General features: G+C 42.4%; 1 protein-coding gene across 4 annotated transcripts in view; it reads right to left on the reverse strand.

The window, feature by feature from the left end:
• Positions 1-17,555, reverse strand: part of AFF1 (ALF transcription elongation factor 1) — a 207,353-nt gene that overhangs the window by 92,998 nt on the left and 96,800 nt on the right. For 3 of the 4 annotated variants that reach the window (XM_050790410.1, XM_050790409.1, XM_050790411.1), the window contains 2 exons: positions 4,125-4,245; positions 2,811-3,713 (listed from right to left, as the gene is read on the reverse strand). The exons of the other annotated variant lie outside the window; for it this stretch is intronic. In XM_050790410.1, coding sequence (XP_050646367.1) covers positions 2,811-3,713; positions 4,125-4,245 — 1,024 coding nt within the window. The remainder of the gene's footprint in view (positions 1-2,810; positions 3,714-4,124; positions 4,246-17,555) is intronic. 4 annotated transcript variants of the gene reach the window in all.

Below are 17,555 nucleotides of genomic sequence, written 5' to 3' on the forward strand. Positions count from 1 at the left end.
AAAGAGTGGCTTTCCAATTTGGATTCATTTGTAAAATTACTATTTCACAGAAGCAGTGGGAAGGGGTAGGGGAGAAATGAAACAAACCACAAAACAGAACTATCCTCACACTCAGAGTGCTAGGAAAGAGAATATTTCCTGACTTGCCTTAGGACCAATTAAGCAATAAAAGGAAAATCAGCTACTCCCACACCCCCTTCTCCCAGCTCTACCAAGAGCCAGCTTCTCCTTCTGCCGCAAACCCAAAAATAACCCAGGCTATTGCTAATATTCTCACCTATATTCAAAGTTTACCTGCTCTGGGGCCAATTCCCACATTTTTGGTCCCACATCTCTATACTTTCCTTGGGTTCACCAGAATAATAATCCCCGGATTCACAAGAAATATTAAAATTTGAAATTTAAAATTCAAGTATATTTTTAAAACTTTCAAAAATACCCATTTTGCTAAGTGTGTAAACAGAAAATTAATGCTAAGTCTGAAACATGAGATCTTTGTTAAAAGAGCAAAATCAAATCCAAAACCTGACCAGACAGCTCCAAGATCCCTGCTTCCCGGATTGACGACTCCTTCATTCCACGCTCTTGGCTCCTAATTTGTCCTTACATGGGTCACCTAGAGCCCTCCATCTGTCTGACCCCCTCAGTTCCATCCTCCCACTCACCAACAGTACCACGGGGCTCCCAGGCAGTTGGCACCACAGCTGCCACTGCCTGGCATGAGAACTCTGGCCGAGACCAGAGGGAACCATCACATTAAAGGAAATGCTGACTGAACAGAGGCTGCAGATGAAAGGTTTACTTCTACTCCATCGTTGATAGCAGATGCCTGGTGCCAAGAAAACCCCCATTCTTCAATAACCAAATTTATGGAGTATTTTGTTCCTCAGAAAACATGCAAGAGCCAATTAACATAGTCCTACGTTTGAAATACGTGTTAAATATAAGGGGTTTTATGACACTGAAGAATCTCAACTCAGCCTACTTATTTCCACCCAAGAAAGCAGTAAGTTAACCGGAATCCTCTCCCAGAAACATCTACTAGGAAACCTAGGGCTGAATTACACAGGTTCTTTAAGTACCTAGTTCCAGAGAGAGAAAACTCAATTGTTCTCTAATTGTTTCATAAGTGTAGGCTGATCTCTACACTAGACTAATCTGTCCTGCAGCAAGGACCGATTTCTCTGGCACAGAATCTTGCACTTAAGCATATGGTTGGGCATTTGGTAGACAATGTAAATATTTGCTAATTTGTCTAAAAATTGTTTTAAAGCAATTTTTTAGGTTATTTTTAGAAAGAATGTTAAGTTGTTCCCCCCCTCTTTTTTTTTCAACTGGGAACATACAGCTAACCCTATTTGATAAAGAAAGCAAAGAAACTATCATTGAGTTCTTTACTGCCTGAATTAGAAGGCAGGTGGAGTGACTGTTTTGAGGAGGGAGAATCTCACTTTATTTTGCCTTCATTCAGCTGCCTACTCCTTCCTCTGTCACAGCACAAAATGTTCAATAAATGGCTCAACGCATTAAATCTTCGTAAGTTAGGATCGGAGGTGCAGTTCTGCCATCTTGGTCATTTCTACCATTGCTTTTACTCCTTCTTTCTTATTTTTCCTTGGCCCCCAAACAAGTGGCATTCAGAAGACATCTGGAAGCACTCAGCTCAAAAGCTCAGTGAGGACGGCACCCCAACCTCCCTCTTCTAAACCAGAAGCTGACACCAGAAAGTTACAGGTTGTCCTCCTGGAAGATAAAGGTTATCTTTCCGGGTAGGAATCACACCCCCACCTAAGGAATTTTACCTTCTGGCATTATGTAAGACATATCTGGATGGCACAAATGTCTTTGAGCAATGGAGATGCAAATTAGAATGTTTATACAATAGATGTAACTAAACCATAGACTTTACATTAAAAGATAAGTTTTAAAATTCACTTCAAACATTTCACTTCACACTACTAATCTTAATTTTGGAGAAACTGGTACCACTTTAAAATTTCAGTGATAGGATGTATGCTCTGATTCTCCTCATTCAAACACAATGCTGCTGTTCATCCACGGAGTAGAAAAAGAAATTTTTTTTTTCTTGGTTTTAAGAAGTACAGCATTTGGGTTACTTTTAAAACCCATAGTTGAAAAACATTCTGTATTATATTTGTGACTCACTCTCAAGTGAAATGTCACCATACACCCACTCTTCTTTTTTAGGTGATAAATAATAAAATATTAGAACAGAACTTTAGTTACAAAGTTCCTTACAATTTACAGGGAACAAGTGCTTTTAAAATAATAAAAATTAAGCGACTCTGTCATCTTGTTTTTACTTTTTTACAGTTTAGATCTCAGGAAAAACTAACTGGGTCTGAGGAGGTATTAATCAAAAAACTTTTTTCTTCACATTGTTATCCCAGTGTCTCCCAAAACAATAAATAAGACACCTGAAAACCTTCCTGAAACTTTCTGGTAAACGAAATCTTCTCTATGTTGATTGGGTTTGGGATCCTACAGGTGTATCTATTTTTTGAAACACAAACTGTACTCTTATGATCTCTATGCTTTACTGTATATAAATTTTGGCTCAATAAAAAGGTTCTCTAAACCTTTCTGCAAACTGCATTTCAATATCTATAACCAGTTGTCCATCTCAGAGCTGAGTTTTTCATGGGTTATTAAAGCCAAAAAGCCAAAAAGAACTCCCCCTACCCAAAAGCCATGGACTAACCTCCCCACCTTGCCCCACATCCTCCAGACATTTTCATCTCAAATCCGTCTTCGAATCAGAATTGCCCAAGATAAGAAATTCCACACACCTCAACTGACTGAGAAGGCATCTTCAGTTTGGTGAGCTTAGCTTTGGCAGGCACTTTCAAGTCTGTTTTTTCAAAGGTCTGCTGTCGATAGTCCTCCGGCAGTGGTTTCAGTTCAGGGGATTCACTAGGAGCCTGATCTTGACCATCCATGGGTCGGACATAAGCCGTGGGCTTCTGCTGCATTGCAACACTTTTTGAGGGAAGGGAGGGAGGTGGAAATGTCTGAGAAGGTGGCTGGGGAGGGGCCACCAAACTGTCTTGAGGGGTCTCTTTATCATGGACTTTCACTGCTAGCTCCTTGGGAGATTTGGCTGGGCAACAGCCTTTACTGTTATTGTTGCTGCCATGAACCTTGCTGCTTCCTTGCGTCCGGGGAAGAGTTTGCTGGTTGGAATGTATAGGTGACAAAGGGGGAACTGGGGAAGGCAAAGAGGAGATTAAGGGAGAAAGCTCCCTCTCTGGAGCGGAGTCTGTCACTGAAGCACAGTGGTCTCCGTCAGCTCTTCGGTCACCTTTCTTGTGATGACTAGAGCCGTACCCCTCCTGACCAAGGCGATCCTGGGTCAGGTGCTGGCTGTCTGGTGGGCCGTAGCTTTTGGCATGGAGACTTGGCATTGGTTCAGTTCTTGGCTGCGCCATCTTTGGATTGTGGCTAATGTTGCCAACAGAGAGTGGTCCAGACGCAGGAGTGTGAATGGACTGGTGGTGGACACTAGTGTGGAAGGAGCTGGATGGAATGCTGCTCCCTTTGTCAGGAATTAAAGGATATTTCGGCTTTCCCAATCTATTTTCAGAAGCATCCAAGCGATGAGTGTGGGACTTAGTACTAAGGAACTCCTTCACTTCTTCGTAGTTTCCCAACATGTTCTGTATTCGACTAGACAGCTCATCACCTTTTGCTGTCTGAAAAAAAAGGAGAATTTGAGAATGAAAAAAACTAAGGAAAACTACCATTTAACAAACCACATTATATAATACCATTAAGGAAAAAACTCTGAACTTAATGTATGACATGTAGAATTTAATGTGCTATTTTAACTCAATTCCCCTGTTGAGAAGACTATCATGGATACATATTACTAACTGTAGAAGACTAACATTACAAAAGAAAACCACAAGCTTTGGTAATTCTGACTAACAACGTTCAGAGAATTTTCATACTTCGTTTTCAAAAATCTCTAGAATAAGGTAGAATAAGTTATCTTATTTTCACAGCTGTGACCCTTGTTCGAACTCAATTATACTGAATTGTTTCATCATAGGGTTCAATATTGTGATAAATCAGACCTTCAACTTCTAGTATTCAGTAAATACCTTGTAGGGCTCTCCAAAAAGGGGAATCTTTTCAGGAAATGCCTCTTTCTCTTGGTGAGCTTCCTGGTTGCGTCTTTCCTTCTCTCTAATTCGAAGCAGGTTTCTGTCGTCATTGTACAAACTGTTTCAGATGCCACAAAAGAACGAAAACAATAAAATTTATCAGTCTCCAAGTTTTGTCATGCATACACACATGCGAGAAGGGAGGCGAGGATAGGTCTGGGAAGAAGCAATGATAACGGCTGTGATTTAAACAAAGCCTAAGTTCCTTAACCCAGCCTTAGGCTGAGGCCTCAGTCACTGGGCTGTGACCCTCCAGCTGGGGTCCTGGCTCCCAAAACCCAAGTATTCACTCTGGGCTATGGTCTCCATCATGGCTCAGGACTGATTCCAAACTGAACAGCCTTTTATAGGCAGCAGTGGAACTGAGACAAGATTAATGATATTTTTATTTTCAGCTTGCAAAATATGGGGTAGAGGTGGAAGCTTTTCATCTGCAGGAGTCAGCAGGATGTGAACTTTAAAAAGGCTGTTTTCCTGGATCAGTAGCGTACATTTTGAAAGATTAAAATCAAAAGGCTTATTTCATAATTAAAAGATTACCAGGCACCCAAAACAGCATTTACTTTCTCAGCCTACTCTACTGGGAGTGTCTTGGCATGTAAACCCCACAAAAAATGATTTTTATTTCTCATTTCAAATGTCAGGGATGAGAAAATCCAATTATAGATGTCAGCTCTACCTACGGAGAATGCTTTATAATCTGATTGCCCTACTTAAACCACATAAAAATGTATCCTAAATCAGCCCTGGCACCAAAGGGGTTAAATGGCATTCACCGAGAAACAAATCAGAGATGGAGACCAAAGGAAGTGCAGTTTTAGCCAACACATAAACCAAAAGTGGGCTTGCCTCACTGTCGGCACCATGGGCCACTTCCCAGCCCTCACATGCAATGTATGATTAAAAAGTGACATAAGAACTATAAAATGACTTCTGTCTTCATAGACTTGCTCCTAGGGAATCTACTGAATGTTTTCTCCCAATGCCGTTTGATCAAACAGGAAAATATTTGATTGTCTAGTTAAGGCTGTCGGTCAGTACCTTCGGAAATTCTAGCCCTGATGTCAGGCACCCTTCCCCACCCACTTTCCCAGCCTCTTTGCCCTCTTCTGACTTCTCTTATTTCCTCTGACAAGAGCCTGCTGGTCTCCCTGCCTCCCCCACATCTTATCCCTTTAATTCAGCCTTCTCATGAAAAGAGACCTGATTTAAGGTCCTGGTTCTCATGTCACCATCCATATTTTAAAATAACAAGCATTTGATGGCTCTTTACTACTGCAGAATAAGCTCTAAATTCTTGCTTTGGCATTAAAATTTCCCCGTAATCTGATGCAGATCTACTCTCTAGAAATTATCCACTGTCCCCCTGCAGGCCACATGCATTCCACTTGACAGTCAGTCACATCCATCCCCTGAACATACCCTGCAAGGCAGCCTCTTGCTCTAATTTCCACCAGGCTCTCTTTACTGAAACCAATTCTTCCAGAGCCCGCTTCCCTAGGAAGTATGACTCTCTTACAAACCACCTCTATATTCCAGTCACACCTGACTACTCCCCATTCCTCAGTGATATCCTAGACTTTGATGATTTCATTCCAGCCACAAATTTCCACTGCCTCTCTCTCCACCACACATCCCCATCCTTAATTTTCAGCTTCCAGCAAATCTCTGGAATAATTCAAATGTCACTCACTCTAAAGGTAAAGGCTTCCTCAAATCCACCAAGTATGTGCTTACCTAACACATCAGTTAGTTCTCTCTCCTCCTCCCCTCTCCCCTAGCATGTGAACTCCATCAGAAAAGAACCTCCCAAATGTAGCACCTCTCCTGGTGCTAAAGCATGGTACTCTGCATAGAAGCTAATCATTCAATACTTTTAGATTTAAAAACAGCCACTACACACTTATATATTTTTATAAACTTAACAACTCTTTAAAAAAGATTTAACTCTGGAAGACACATGCAAAAATTATTTTTAAAAATCATCTAAAAAGTAATGTGGTATTTCTATAGCCTTTTAATCTATGGGAGTAGGATGCACAGAGAGAAATTAGCTGCCTGACTGAATTCGCTACAATGTGGTAAATAATAATCTCCTTAGGCTGGGCGCAGTGGCTCAGGCCTGTAATCCTAGCACTTTGGGAGGCTGAGGCGGGTGGATCATGAAGTCAAGAGATCAAGACCATCCTGGCCAACATGGTGAAACCCTGTCTCTACTAAAAATACAAAAATTAGCTGGGTGTGGTGGCATGTGTCTATAGTGCGAGCTACTCGGGGGGCTGAGACAGGAGAATCGCTTGAACCCAGGAGGTGGAGGCTGCAGTGAGCTGAGATTGCACCACTGTACTCCAGCCAGGGCGACAGAGCAAGACTCCATCTCAAAAAAAAAAAAAAAAAAAAAAAAAGAATTATCTTCTTAGACCTGTGTGTATCAAAAACTTTTCCTAGATGATGGATATTGCAATTATCAGATTTTAAAATAACTCTTAAAACCACAAAGTTAATAATTTATGCTAGTCAAAATACTGAAAAGAAGAAGCTGCTGAACCAGAAACTGGTCATGAATTCTTCTGCAATGGAGTCTGAGTCTCACCTGTTTCAGACAGTTAAACTTACTTCTGGTTGGCAGTAGCACACTGGACTTGATGATACCCAATTCCTTTCAATTGTTTTATGATTTTTGTAATTCCTCTTGTTGGTTCAAAAGATCATATGCCATTAGCATATAACCATAAAAGCCAAGTAATCAGACTGATCAGAAAATAACTTTCCTTCAAACTTGTTTTACAGCCACTTTGAGCCAGTTTGCAGGGAGGAACTAAGCAGGCAAACATCCTCTGAGCAACTAAGCTTCTCTTCTCCCAGACTATCCAGTGCATGCACCTTGCAGCAGTCAAGACAGGCCGATGGGTGAGTGGGTGGGGGGAAGCTTACCACGGGCATGTGTTTGTCTGCTTGGCTATTCTCACCACCAAGGGAGTTCTCCCCTCTCTGATATGCCACTTACAACAAAGGAGTCCCTATAGCTGGTCAGTGTTCAGCCTTAGGCTCCACTTCACAGGGCAGAGCTCCATCCCTTCTAAATTAATGCTACCTTTGTCTCAGAGAAGGGAACTCCAAATGGCAATTCTCAGTCCAGGATCCAAAAGGGTGGGTGTGAACAGTTACACCTCAACTAACAGGCTACTCAGAGTCCTCAACTTTCTCATCAATTCCACACACTCAATTTTCCTTTAACAAAGTTACATTACTAAAATATTTTTAAATCAAACAACTCAGCCTTGTATTAGCCTTATCTCAGCATCAGTTGGGTTTCTCCCATACTTCCAGATTTTCATTCCAAAATATTGAAAATTGCTACAGAAATAACCAGAAGAACCTAATTAAGCCACTCTTTCACAGAATTCCTAACACTAGTTTATTACTACATGATTCTAAAATCAAGAAGTCTCCCACAGGGAGGAAATCCTATTAAATTAAGGATTCTAGTTAATTAAGGTTTTACTTCATTAGTGTCAAAAAATAAAAATAAAAAAACCCAGACTAAGATTTTATCGGCAGACATGTAATTCTACACCTATTCTGAGACAAATTTTCTTTTTATGATTCACCATCACCTTCAACTAAAAGCCCTGTAAGTAGTGAGGTGAAAAAGGACATCATGGATATCATTGGTAGGATGAGTTTTATGAGGTCCAGGCTTTGTGAAAGAAACTTGCTCTCCCCACACTGTTCAACAACTCCCTCTTGGGTGGAACTCACAAAGGCTCCTGGGCAGGGCAAAGGAAGACCTAAGAGGCAGGAAGTTCACAGGAGTAGAGGTAGGCTTTGAGCCCCTGCTCTGGGTTGCCTCCTTTGTCCTTGCGACTAAATTGTTTTGCCAGTCACACTGAATAGCTTTCTGGTTTCTTGTTGCAAATTTGCAATGGCTTAGGGAATGATCTGTTAAAAGCTCCCAGGCAAATCTTTGGTGAATATTTCCTTTTTCTTGGTTCCATTTTGAGATAAAGGAATATGAAATTTTAAAAATAAACCCACTATTCATACCATAAGTAAACCTTTGTTCAGCCTATACACATCACTGTTTAAACCAAGGTATAAGCAAGGAAGAGGCAGATGGGAAAATTTTTTAATGAGGGAATTTTAGGAAGCGGCAAATGCCCTACATGATTCACAAACTCTGTAGTAACTTTTTTTTTTTTCTTCCAGATGGAGTCTCGCTCTGTCGCCCAGGCTGAAGGGCAGTGATCTCAGCTCACTGCAACCTCTGACTCCTGGGTCCAAGCGATTCTCCAGTCTCAGCCTCCCGAGGAGACAGGATTAGATGCACCTGCCATCACGTCTGGCTAATTTTTATATTTTTAGTAGAGAGAGGGTTTCACCAAGTTGGCCACGCTGGTCTCAAACTACTGATCTCAAGTGATGCACCCACCTCAGCCTCCCATAGTGTTGGGATTACAGGTTTAAGCCACCACGCCCAGCTGTCAATAATCACCTTTCAATAACTACAAGTTAACTGTCACTTTAATAAAGGTAGCTTTTTTTTTTTTTTTTTCGGTCCTGTGTTAAGGAAAAACGCATCCCAACATCAGCCTGGCCATTCTTTCCCACTGTTCCAAATAGAATATAGTGAGTGACAAGTTCTCCTTAGCTGATTTTAGATGGTACTTTGCATTAGCTAAGAGGTTCTCAAATCTGAGTCAGTCGTTGGAGGGTTTGTGAAAACACAGATCACAGAGACCTGCAGAGTTTCTGAGGCAGTAGGCCTGACATGGGGCCTGAGGCTTCTTGCATGTTGAACAAGTTTCCAAGGGATCTCCAGGGGCGAAAGACAGCACATACTTTTTGGGGATCACCAAAATACAAAAGCAATGGTAACAGCAGCAGCAGCCTGGACAAGGAAGGCATCACTTAGCATGTTAGTCAGCACTGATTTTGGCACTATCACATCAGTTTTCTATTTAATTTTCAAAACAACTCCATGAGAGTGGGATTATTAGCCCCATTTTCCAGGTGAAAGAAAGCTAGCTCAGATATTGACTTGCGGCCGGGGCGGTGGCTCACACCTGTAATCCCAGCACTTTGGGAGGCCGAGGTGGACAGATCACTTGAGGTCAGGAGTTCAAGACCAGCTTGGCCAATGTGGTGAAACCCTGTCGCTACTAAAAATACAAAACATTAGCTGGGTGTGGTGGCACACACCTGTAATCCCAGCTACTCTGGAGGCTGAGGCAGGAGAATCACTTGAATCTGGGAGGTAGAGGTTGCAGTAGGCCAAGATCGTGCCACTGCACTCCAGCCTAGGTGACAGAGCGAGACCGCATCTCAGAAAAAAAAAAAAAAAAAAAAAAGGGCAGGGCGCAGTGGCTCCCGCCTGTAATCCCACCACTGTTGTGGGCTCACTTTGGTGAGCATCAGCTCAACTGATGCTGAGGAGGGTGGATCACCTGAGATCAGGAGTTGAGATCAGCCTGGCCAACATGGTAAAACCCCATTTCCACTAAAAATACAAAAAATTAGCTGGGTGTGGTGGTGGGTGCTACTAGGGCGGCTGAGGCAGGAGACTCATTTGAACCCAGAAGGTGGAGGTTGTTGCAGTGAGTGGAGATTGTGCCACTGCACGCCAGCCTGGGCAACAAGTGCAAAACTCCGTCTCAATTTTAAAAAAGGGGGGGCGAGTGAGGGGACTGACTTGCTCACAAATGGTAGACCTGAACATTCAAATGCCTGGCAAGTAAGCTTATACTCTCAGCCACAGTTCTGCTAGCAAAGCTGTCAGGCTGCGTTAAACAGGGCAGTGAAGACAAAGAAGGTGTGCTAAAGTGTGCTAACTCATAACCACTCATAATTCCTTAGTCTCAAAGAGGTACATATGAACAATTTAGTATTATCTCTGCCAGCGGGGTCATCTCAGTGCCACAAAACAGATGTTTGGTTAAACTGATCCACACAGGCCTGTCCTTGAGGAAGGACCTAACAGAGGGCCCCTTTAAGAAAAGGATGGCCAATGGCATAACATGGCTCTTTCAGTTATAAAAACTGTGGGTCGGACACAGGGGCTCACATCTGTAATCCCAGCACTGTGGGAGGCCAAGGTGGGAGGATCACCTGAGGTCAGGCGTTTGAGACCAGCCTGGCCTACATGGCGAAACCCTGTCTCTACTAAAAATACAAAAATTAGCCGGGTGTAGTAGCAAGTGATTGTAATCCCAGCTACTTGGGAGGCTGAGACAGGAGAATCGCCAGAACCCAGGAGATGGAGGCTGCAGTGAGCCGAGATCACGCCACTGCACTCCAACCTGGGCTAAAGAGCGAGACTCTGTCTCATAAATAAATAAATAAATACATACATAAATATAAAAACTGTGCTACAATTCTTGTTTCAGAGCCTCTGATGTGCCCCTGGGAAGGAGGGTGCAAAGTTTGACCACTCCACAGACACCATGAGTTCTACTAGAAGTCTACAAAAATCTATTTAGATAGGGAAATAATCCTTTCAGTAACCAGGTTCTTGCCTTCAGATCACATACTACTGTCCACCATCTTTGAGGTTCAACCTGATGTATCAAAAGATCTCCACACAATCCATCAATCCACCTCCTCCACATTTTTCTTTCAGTTAAGTGAACTAGAAATGAGGAGAACCACAGGCTTCAGTGTCCAGTGCCTGGTGAGAGCAGTCACATGTGAAAACTCACCTGCAGAACATAAACACTTGAGCCATGACAGGGGGACTGTGCCATAGATGTTTCACTGACCGAATCCACTAACTCAGCACAAGAGCTTGAACGAAGCTTTGGAAATCTAAAATGTGCCAGGATGCTCTCACTTTCGGAAAGGTGGTGAAAATCCTGAGGAATTCAGAGCTGCCTGTTCAGCCCCTCAATACAGTCATTTAGTCAACCCCATGCTGGGGCCTGTCAGGGCACATTTACTCTGACTTTTCAAATGCTTCCTGGGGGTGGGGATGGATGTGTTTAAAATATTGTGGTAAAATGTAAGAAATCACAACTCTGTAAGGATTAGTGAGAGTAATTCCTTTTTCTCTTTCCCTCACACTAAAAAAGGAAATAGCATATGTGGATGAGGAAAAGATAGTAACAGAAAGGCCCAAGTTGGGCGTGAGACGTGGGGCAGTGTGTTGGCTCTGGTATCATCTGGCTGTAAGCACCTTCTCCCAGACTGGAGCCCATGGGCCCTGCTGCTAAACTAGGTTAGTCATGCGGGATTGCTGAATGCCATTTGGTGCTTCCATGGTAACTCACGGCCCACAGGGCTGGCTGTGCACAGCTGACTACCCATTTATCACCCTTGACTGGTCACTTCACATAGGCCTTCCTCTGATAGATGTCACCAACTCTCTAGAATTTGAGTTTAAATTTTTAACTCTCTCTTGGATGGTGGAGTGTGATTTCTCCTATATATTTATCTTCATAAGCCTGGAGACATCTGACAGGAAGGAAAGGGAAAATCCTAAAATCAACAGTGTACATTAACTCTGGAAAGGATTAAGTCTTATTACTGTTTAGAAGCACTATGCCATTGTGATTTGAATGTACAAAGGATAAAGCAACACATAAACACACAAAAGTTGGGCAACCCCAGCTTAGAGGATGGTGAGATAGAGATCTGTCACAAACAGGGAGGCAAAAAGACAGGAGGCTAGGGTTCTTCCTCACCATGTAAGCGACTTGTTTATTTTAAAAGCCACATCTCAACTTTGTAAGCCCATCTTTTAGCCTTTTGTTTCCACATTCCCCTATTCCTACCATCTAATACGCAGGAAACATTTTTCACACATTGGCTTTATGAAAAAACATCAACATACCTCAAAGCACAATATTATTTTGACTTCCAAATACAATTTAAACATGAGAAATCAAAGTGGCTCCATGTCTGAAGGCAGGATAAAATGTTGCTTCAAAGAATGGAGACTTTTTTCCTCTCTCCATCCGTGTGAAAGAATTTGTAAGAGACTTTCTCATAATAAAAATCACTCAGCTAAATCATCCCAGGGTTTTCACTCTCAATACCTAACATGAGTAACGTTCTTAAAATTTATAAAGAAAGTAATCAGAGACTTAATCCTAAAACAAAGTCTTACAATCTGATTTCATATTAAAAATATCAGCCAAGTACAATGAAAAAATAGCACGATGTCAGTTGTTTTCCTGGAAGAGCCCCCAGGGGATTATCTCAGGGCATTAGCACTCTATGCTACTCACTTCTGTTTGCCACAGAAGGTTCAGTATTATCATAATTTATTATAGTATTTATTTTTAAAGTTGTATGTGACCCCATTTTGCAAAATTAAATCAACCTTGAAAACACTGCCCACACATCTTCTTGCCATTCTCTAGGAGGGTGATACATGACAGTGAAATTTACATTCTTGGTACCCGTCGTAAACATTCTCCAGGACTCAGAGCCAGTAAGATATTTTGCATATCTTAAATGCATCCTGCAAGTTTTAAACTCTACACTTGGGCAAATGGGACTAAAGTCACATCAATTCTAAGGAAAGACATGTTAATTTACCTTTCAAAATGAACTTGCCTGGTACTTCTGTATGCCTGTTAATATGCAGCAAAGGTCTGAAAGGATACATTTCACAAAAACCTACCAAGCAGGGCCAAGCGCAGTGGTTCATGCCTGTAATCCCAGCACTTTGGGAGGCTGAGGCGGGCAGATCACTTGAGGTCAGGAGTTCAAGACTAGCCTGGCGAACATGGTGAAACCCCGTCTCTACCAAAACTACAAAACATTAGCCGGGTGTGGTGGTGGGTGCCTGTAATCCCAGTTACTCGGAAGGCTGACGCAGGAGAACTGCTTGAACCCAGGAGGCGAAGGTTGCAGTGAGCTGAAAATGCGCCATTGCACTCCAGCCTGGGCGACAGAGCAAGACTCCGTCTCAAAACAAAAACAAAAAACCTACCATCAAGCAGCATGGGATTAGGGTACAGAATGTTAAGTGGTGATGTGGTTTGGGGAGCATTTTGTTAACATCCTGTTTTTAAATTCTTTTCACAATAAGAAAGCATCTATTTGTATAAAAGTTCTGATTAAAAACAAAAGAAAGAGCCTCATATACTATAGCAACGTCAGGTTGGGGATAAAGAAATACTGAAGTGTTAATCATTTTTGCAATAACTCTCATTAGAAGCTCTGAAAACTGATTTTGGGTTCTGAACTCAGTCTTAGATTGTTAGCGAGTAATTTTAGATCCATCTGTGTAAAGCAGAATCTCAAATTAGCTGGGCATGGTGGCACACTCCTGTAGTCCCAACTACTTGGGAAGCTGAAATGGGAGGATCACTTGATCCTGAGAGGCAGAGGTTGGAGTGAGCCCAGGTCACACCCTGCACTCCAGCCTCAGCAACAGAGCAAGACGGAGCAAGAAGCTTGTCTCAAAAACAAGGCAGGGAGAGACAAAAAAAGCAGGGAGAGACAAAAAAAAGCAGAAACTCACTGCCATATTAGAGAATACGTTCCAACATTCAAACACCAGCAGATGATTTTTTTTTTTGAGACGGAGTCTCGCTCTGTCGCCCAGGCTGGAGTGCAGTGGCACGGCAATCTCGGCTCACGGCAACCTCCGCCTCCCGGGTTCATGCCATTCTCCTGCCTCAGCCTCCTGAGTAGCTGGGACTACAGGCACCTGCCACCATGCCCAGCTAATTTTTTTGTAATTTTAGTAGAGATGGGATTTCACCCGTGTTCAGCACGATGGTCTCGAACTCCTGACCTTGTGATCTGCCCACCTTGGCCTCCCAAAGTGCTGGGATTACAGGTATGAGTCACCGCGCCGGGCCCCAGCTGATGTTTTTTAATTGGGGGAGTTAATATAACCTACTTTGTTTCTCTTAATAGATCTCATAAGTCTATTTTGAGAGGTATTTTTTACCTTACAGATAGAAAAACACAAGAACTTGTCTTCCTCATCAATCGGTTTTTAAGGGACAGTAAGGAAAACTGTGTGGTTGGGCATACATAGCTCCAACAGAAAAGTCGGATGGGGGAAGAGGAGACAGATGAGCTAATGTGTTCCCATGTGCAGCACACCAAGCCTCTCATCTTCCAAACATATTTTAACAATAAAAAACTAGTACTGAGTAAGCAAGGCCAGCATGCATATAGAACAATTACACAAACCACACCAAAGAAATCACTTCTCACCTCAAAAAGCTGGCAATCTATAGCTAGGGGTTAATAAAACATGTCTTTATGTTATATGCAATGTAAGCATATTGATGTTACAAATTTCAGAAAATTCAGTCCCTGAGACTGATGTCAAGTGCTTACCAGCAGTCAAGCAAGGGGATATACAGAAATTACCCTCCACAATGGCAACAGAGATAAACCAGTTTTTTTAACCTGAGATAAAGTCTGTCACCTGACTAGTTATTTATGTCTCCCTTTAGTTGTAAAGGCCCCTGGTGAGCACAGCCACACACTGCCTCGTTGGCACTGCTCATTTGGCACCAATCAGAAATGTAGATAGGTGTTGGCTCTTCCCCTGCTCTTCTGGTCTGTAGTAGGACCAATCAGAGTGCTGGCCTCATTACCAGGCCACTCATGTCACACACTCTCAACTGACCCGGAAGGACCACATCCCATACCTGCAAAATGATGAGGCTGGTGAAAGTCTCTCAATACAGCCACAAAAATTAAAAATCCTAGAGTCACAAGCTAAGAATGTAGACAAGCAAGCTTAAAGTCTTTTTCTTAATGCTTTCTTCCTTTAATTCATTCCCCAGCTTTTAAAAAAATGTTTTGGGTAGTAAATCTATGAAGCGTCCAATATTCAAATAAAATGGACTTCACTTCTCACTCAGAATGTGGCCCTGAGAGGCTCCTATTTCTGGGTTGTCCATCTCCACAAAGCTGCATCACTGATCTTTCTAAAAATCATAAATCTGATCTTGTTATTCAGCTACCTAAAACTTTTCTGGGAGCCCTGGTGCCTATAGGATTAAAGCTCCTGAATGCGAACTTTTTTTTTTTTTTGAGACGGAGTCTTGCTCTGTCGCCCAGGCTGGAGTGCAGTGGCGCGATCTCCGCTCACTGCAAGCTCCGCCTCCCAAGTTCACACCATTCTCCAGCCTCCCGAGTAGCTGGGACTACAGGCACTCGCCACCACGCCCAGCTAATTTTTTTTGTTTTTAGTAGAGACGGGGTTTCACTGTGTTAGCCAGGATGGTCTCGATCTCCTGACCTCGTGATCTACACTCCTCGGCCTCACAAAGTGCTGGGATTACAGATGTGAGCCACCGTGCCAGGCCTTCTGGGTATTTCAAGCGGTACTTCTGCCTGCCTCAGCCCTCCGGGTAAGAGCATCCTTCCTGCGTTCTGCCTCATCCTCTACCCTTTAAGCACAAGAAGCAGGGAGGCTCTGGGAAGCAGATCTTCTCCCTGCCCGGTCTCTAACTGCTGCCTTTCAAAAGTCTTCCTCAGTATCACTGCCTCCATTTCTAGGATACCTCTGCTGTCTATGTTTCTATTTACTCAAACTAGATAGACTTTATATATGTGTGCCTATAGATTTTCCTTATTAGACTGTGAGCTCCTCCTTAAGGGCACGGACTATTTCTGAGGGTTCCTTACCCAGTATAGTGCTTAGTGAATGTGATGCTTAATATGCATCTTTGACTGAATTATATTCAAGCATTACTCAATTTCCAATGATTCAGAATTCTGTATTCTGCCAGCCTATTTATTATCTAACAACAAAATGTGACTCATTGTCTGATACCTAAAACTGATTTTACCAAATTCTTTTACCCATCAAATGACTCAAACCTAGAAGACAGGCTGACAACACCCTTTCCTAGATGGGCCAAGAAAGTTGCCTCAGCTAACACCATGTGTTAATCAGTTAATGTTACAGATTTTATTCAGTTTACCATACTTATTAATTAGTCATAAAACCCCAAGTGTACTACAGTAAAAGAAAAGGTACAATGTTTGGGTAACACTTAGAGAAAATACACATTTAGTTTTAAATCAACAGATTCAGAATAATTTTAGAAAGCTACCTCCAGGACGAAAACTTGGACAATACACAAATCTCTCCATGCTGCTATAAATGCATCATGGGGAACAACACAAGAAAATACAGGATCCAGAGAGATAATTTTAAATGCAAGGCAGATTCAGTGGTCCTTCCACTGCTGAAAGCTCTCCACAGGCTTGCTATAGCATTCAAAATTAAAATCCAGAAGCCTGGCCAACGAGGCCCCATTCCCAGCACACTTCCGAGATCTAGCATCCTTCCTCCCCCTACCCTCCCTGGAATACTAGCCAGATTGCCTGTCTTTTCATGCCTGGAACAGGTCAAGCTGTGCACTGCTGTGCACTGCTAATCCCCGTTTGCGTGCACTGCTAATCCCCGTTTGCGTGCTCTGCGCCTAAAGCTGAGGATGACTGGCTCTCTCTCCACTAATATCTCAGGTTATAACTATTGGCTCCTCAGCCAGTCCCCGCCACCAGCAGGTGCTCTCCAGCACTTCACCTTTCAGTCACCATCTAAAATGATCCTGTCTACTCACTCATCTGTTCAGTCATCATCTGACTCCCCGCATCCATCCCAAGGAAGAATGCACGTGGCTGCAGGTCAGTCACTCCTTCCCTCTTGATCCTATTTACCCAGCACTAACCCATCAGGCCATATGAATATTAGTTGAGTAAGTGAGATTCTGCACATCTAACTCTACATACAGATCCAGAGACTCAATAGTTTTTTTTTTTTTTAATACATTTTGAAGTTAACCATTTAATAATACATTTTTTAAAAACTAGGCAGTTAGGAAGAACATTCTCTAAACTGATTAATACATCAAATTTTCAAGTCCCACACAGAAAACAGAAAAACAAATTATTCCCAAATTCATCTTGCCTCAAGAAGAGACTGCTGAAATGTCCCCAAGGCGATTTTAAAAGGCAACTCTTCTCTCAAGTTATTCAGGAGCAAATCCGGTTTTAAGAAACAACTAACTTCTACAGCCCATAAGAGATCAAATATACTAAGTGAATATACTTTTACTTAATTTAAGCACCAGATAATCTCAAACATACGCCAAACTGAATGAGGTACATTCTACAGAACAGCTTGGAACACACAGGATTTACCATTCCAAAAGGAAGAGTCCCTCCCAGCCACTGAACTTCTAACGCATACATTCCAGAGAACCAACTGCACCACATACAATAAGAAAAACCTTTGAAATTGGGCCAATGTACCAGCACAGCTTCAGCCAGAACAAATGCTCAGCATTTAGACTTGCTAACCAGCAGCAAAAAAGCAACAGGAAAAGGCTTACACTTGGAAAATGAAAGGAAAAGCAATGTCTGTGTATTGATAAGAACAGT

Source organism: Macaca thibetana, chromosome 5, assembly GCF_024542745.1.
Source record: "Macaca thibetana thibetana isolate TM-01 chromosome 5, ASM2454274v1, whole genome shotgun sequence".
Lineage (NCBI taxonomy): Eukaryota > Metazoa > Chordata > Mammalia > Primates > Cercopithecidae > Macaca > Macaca thibetana.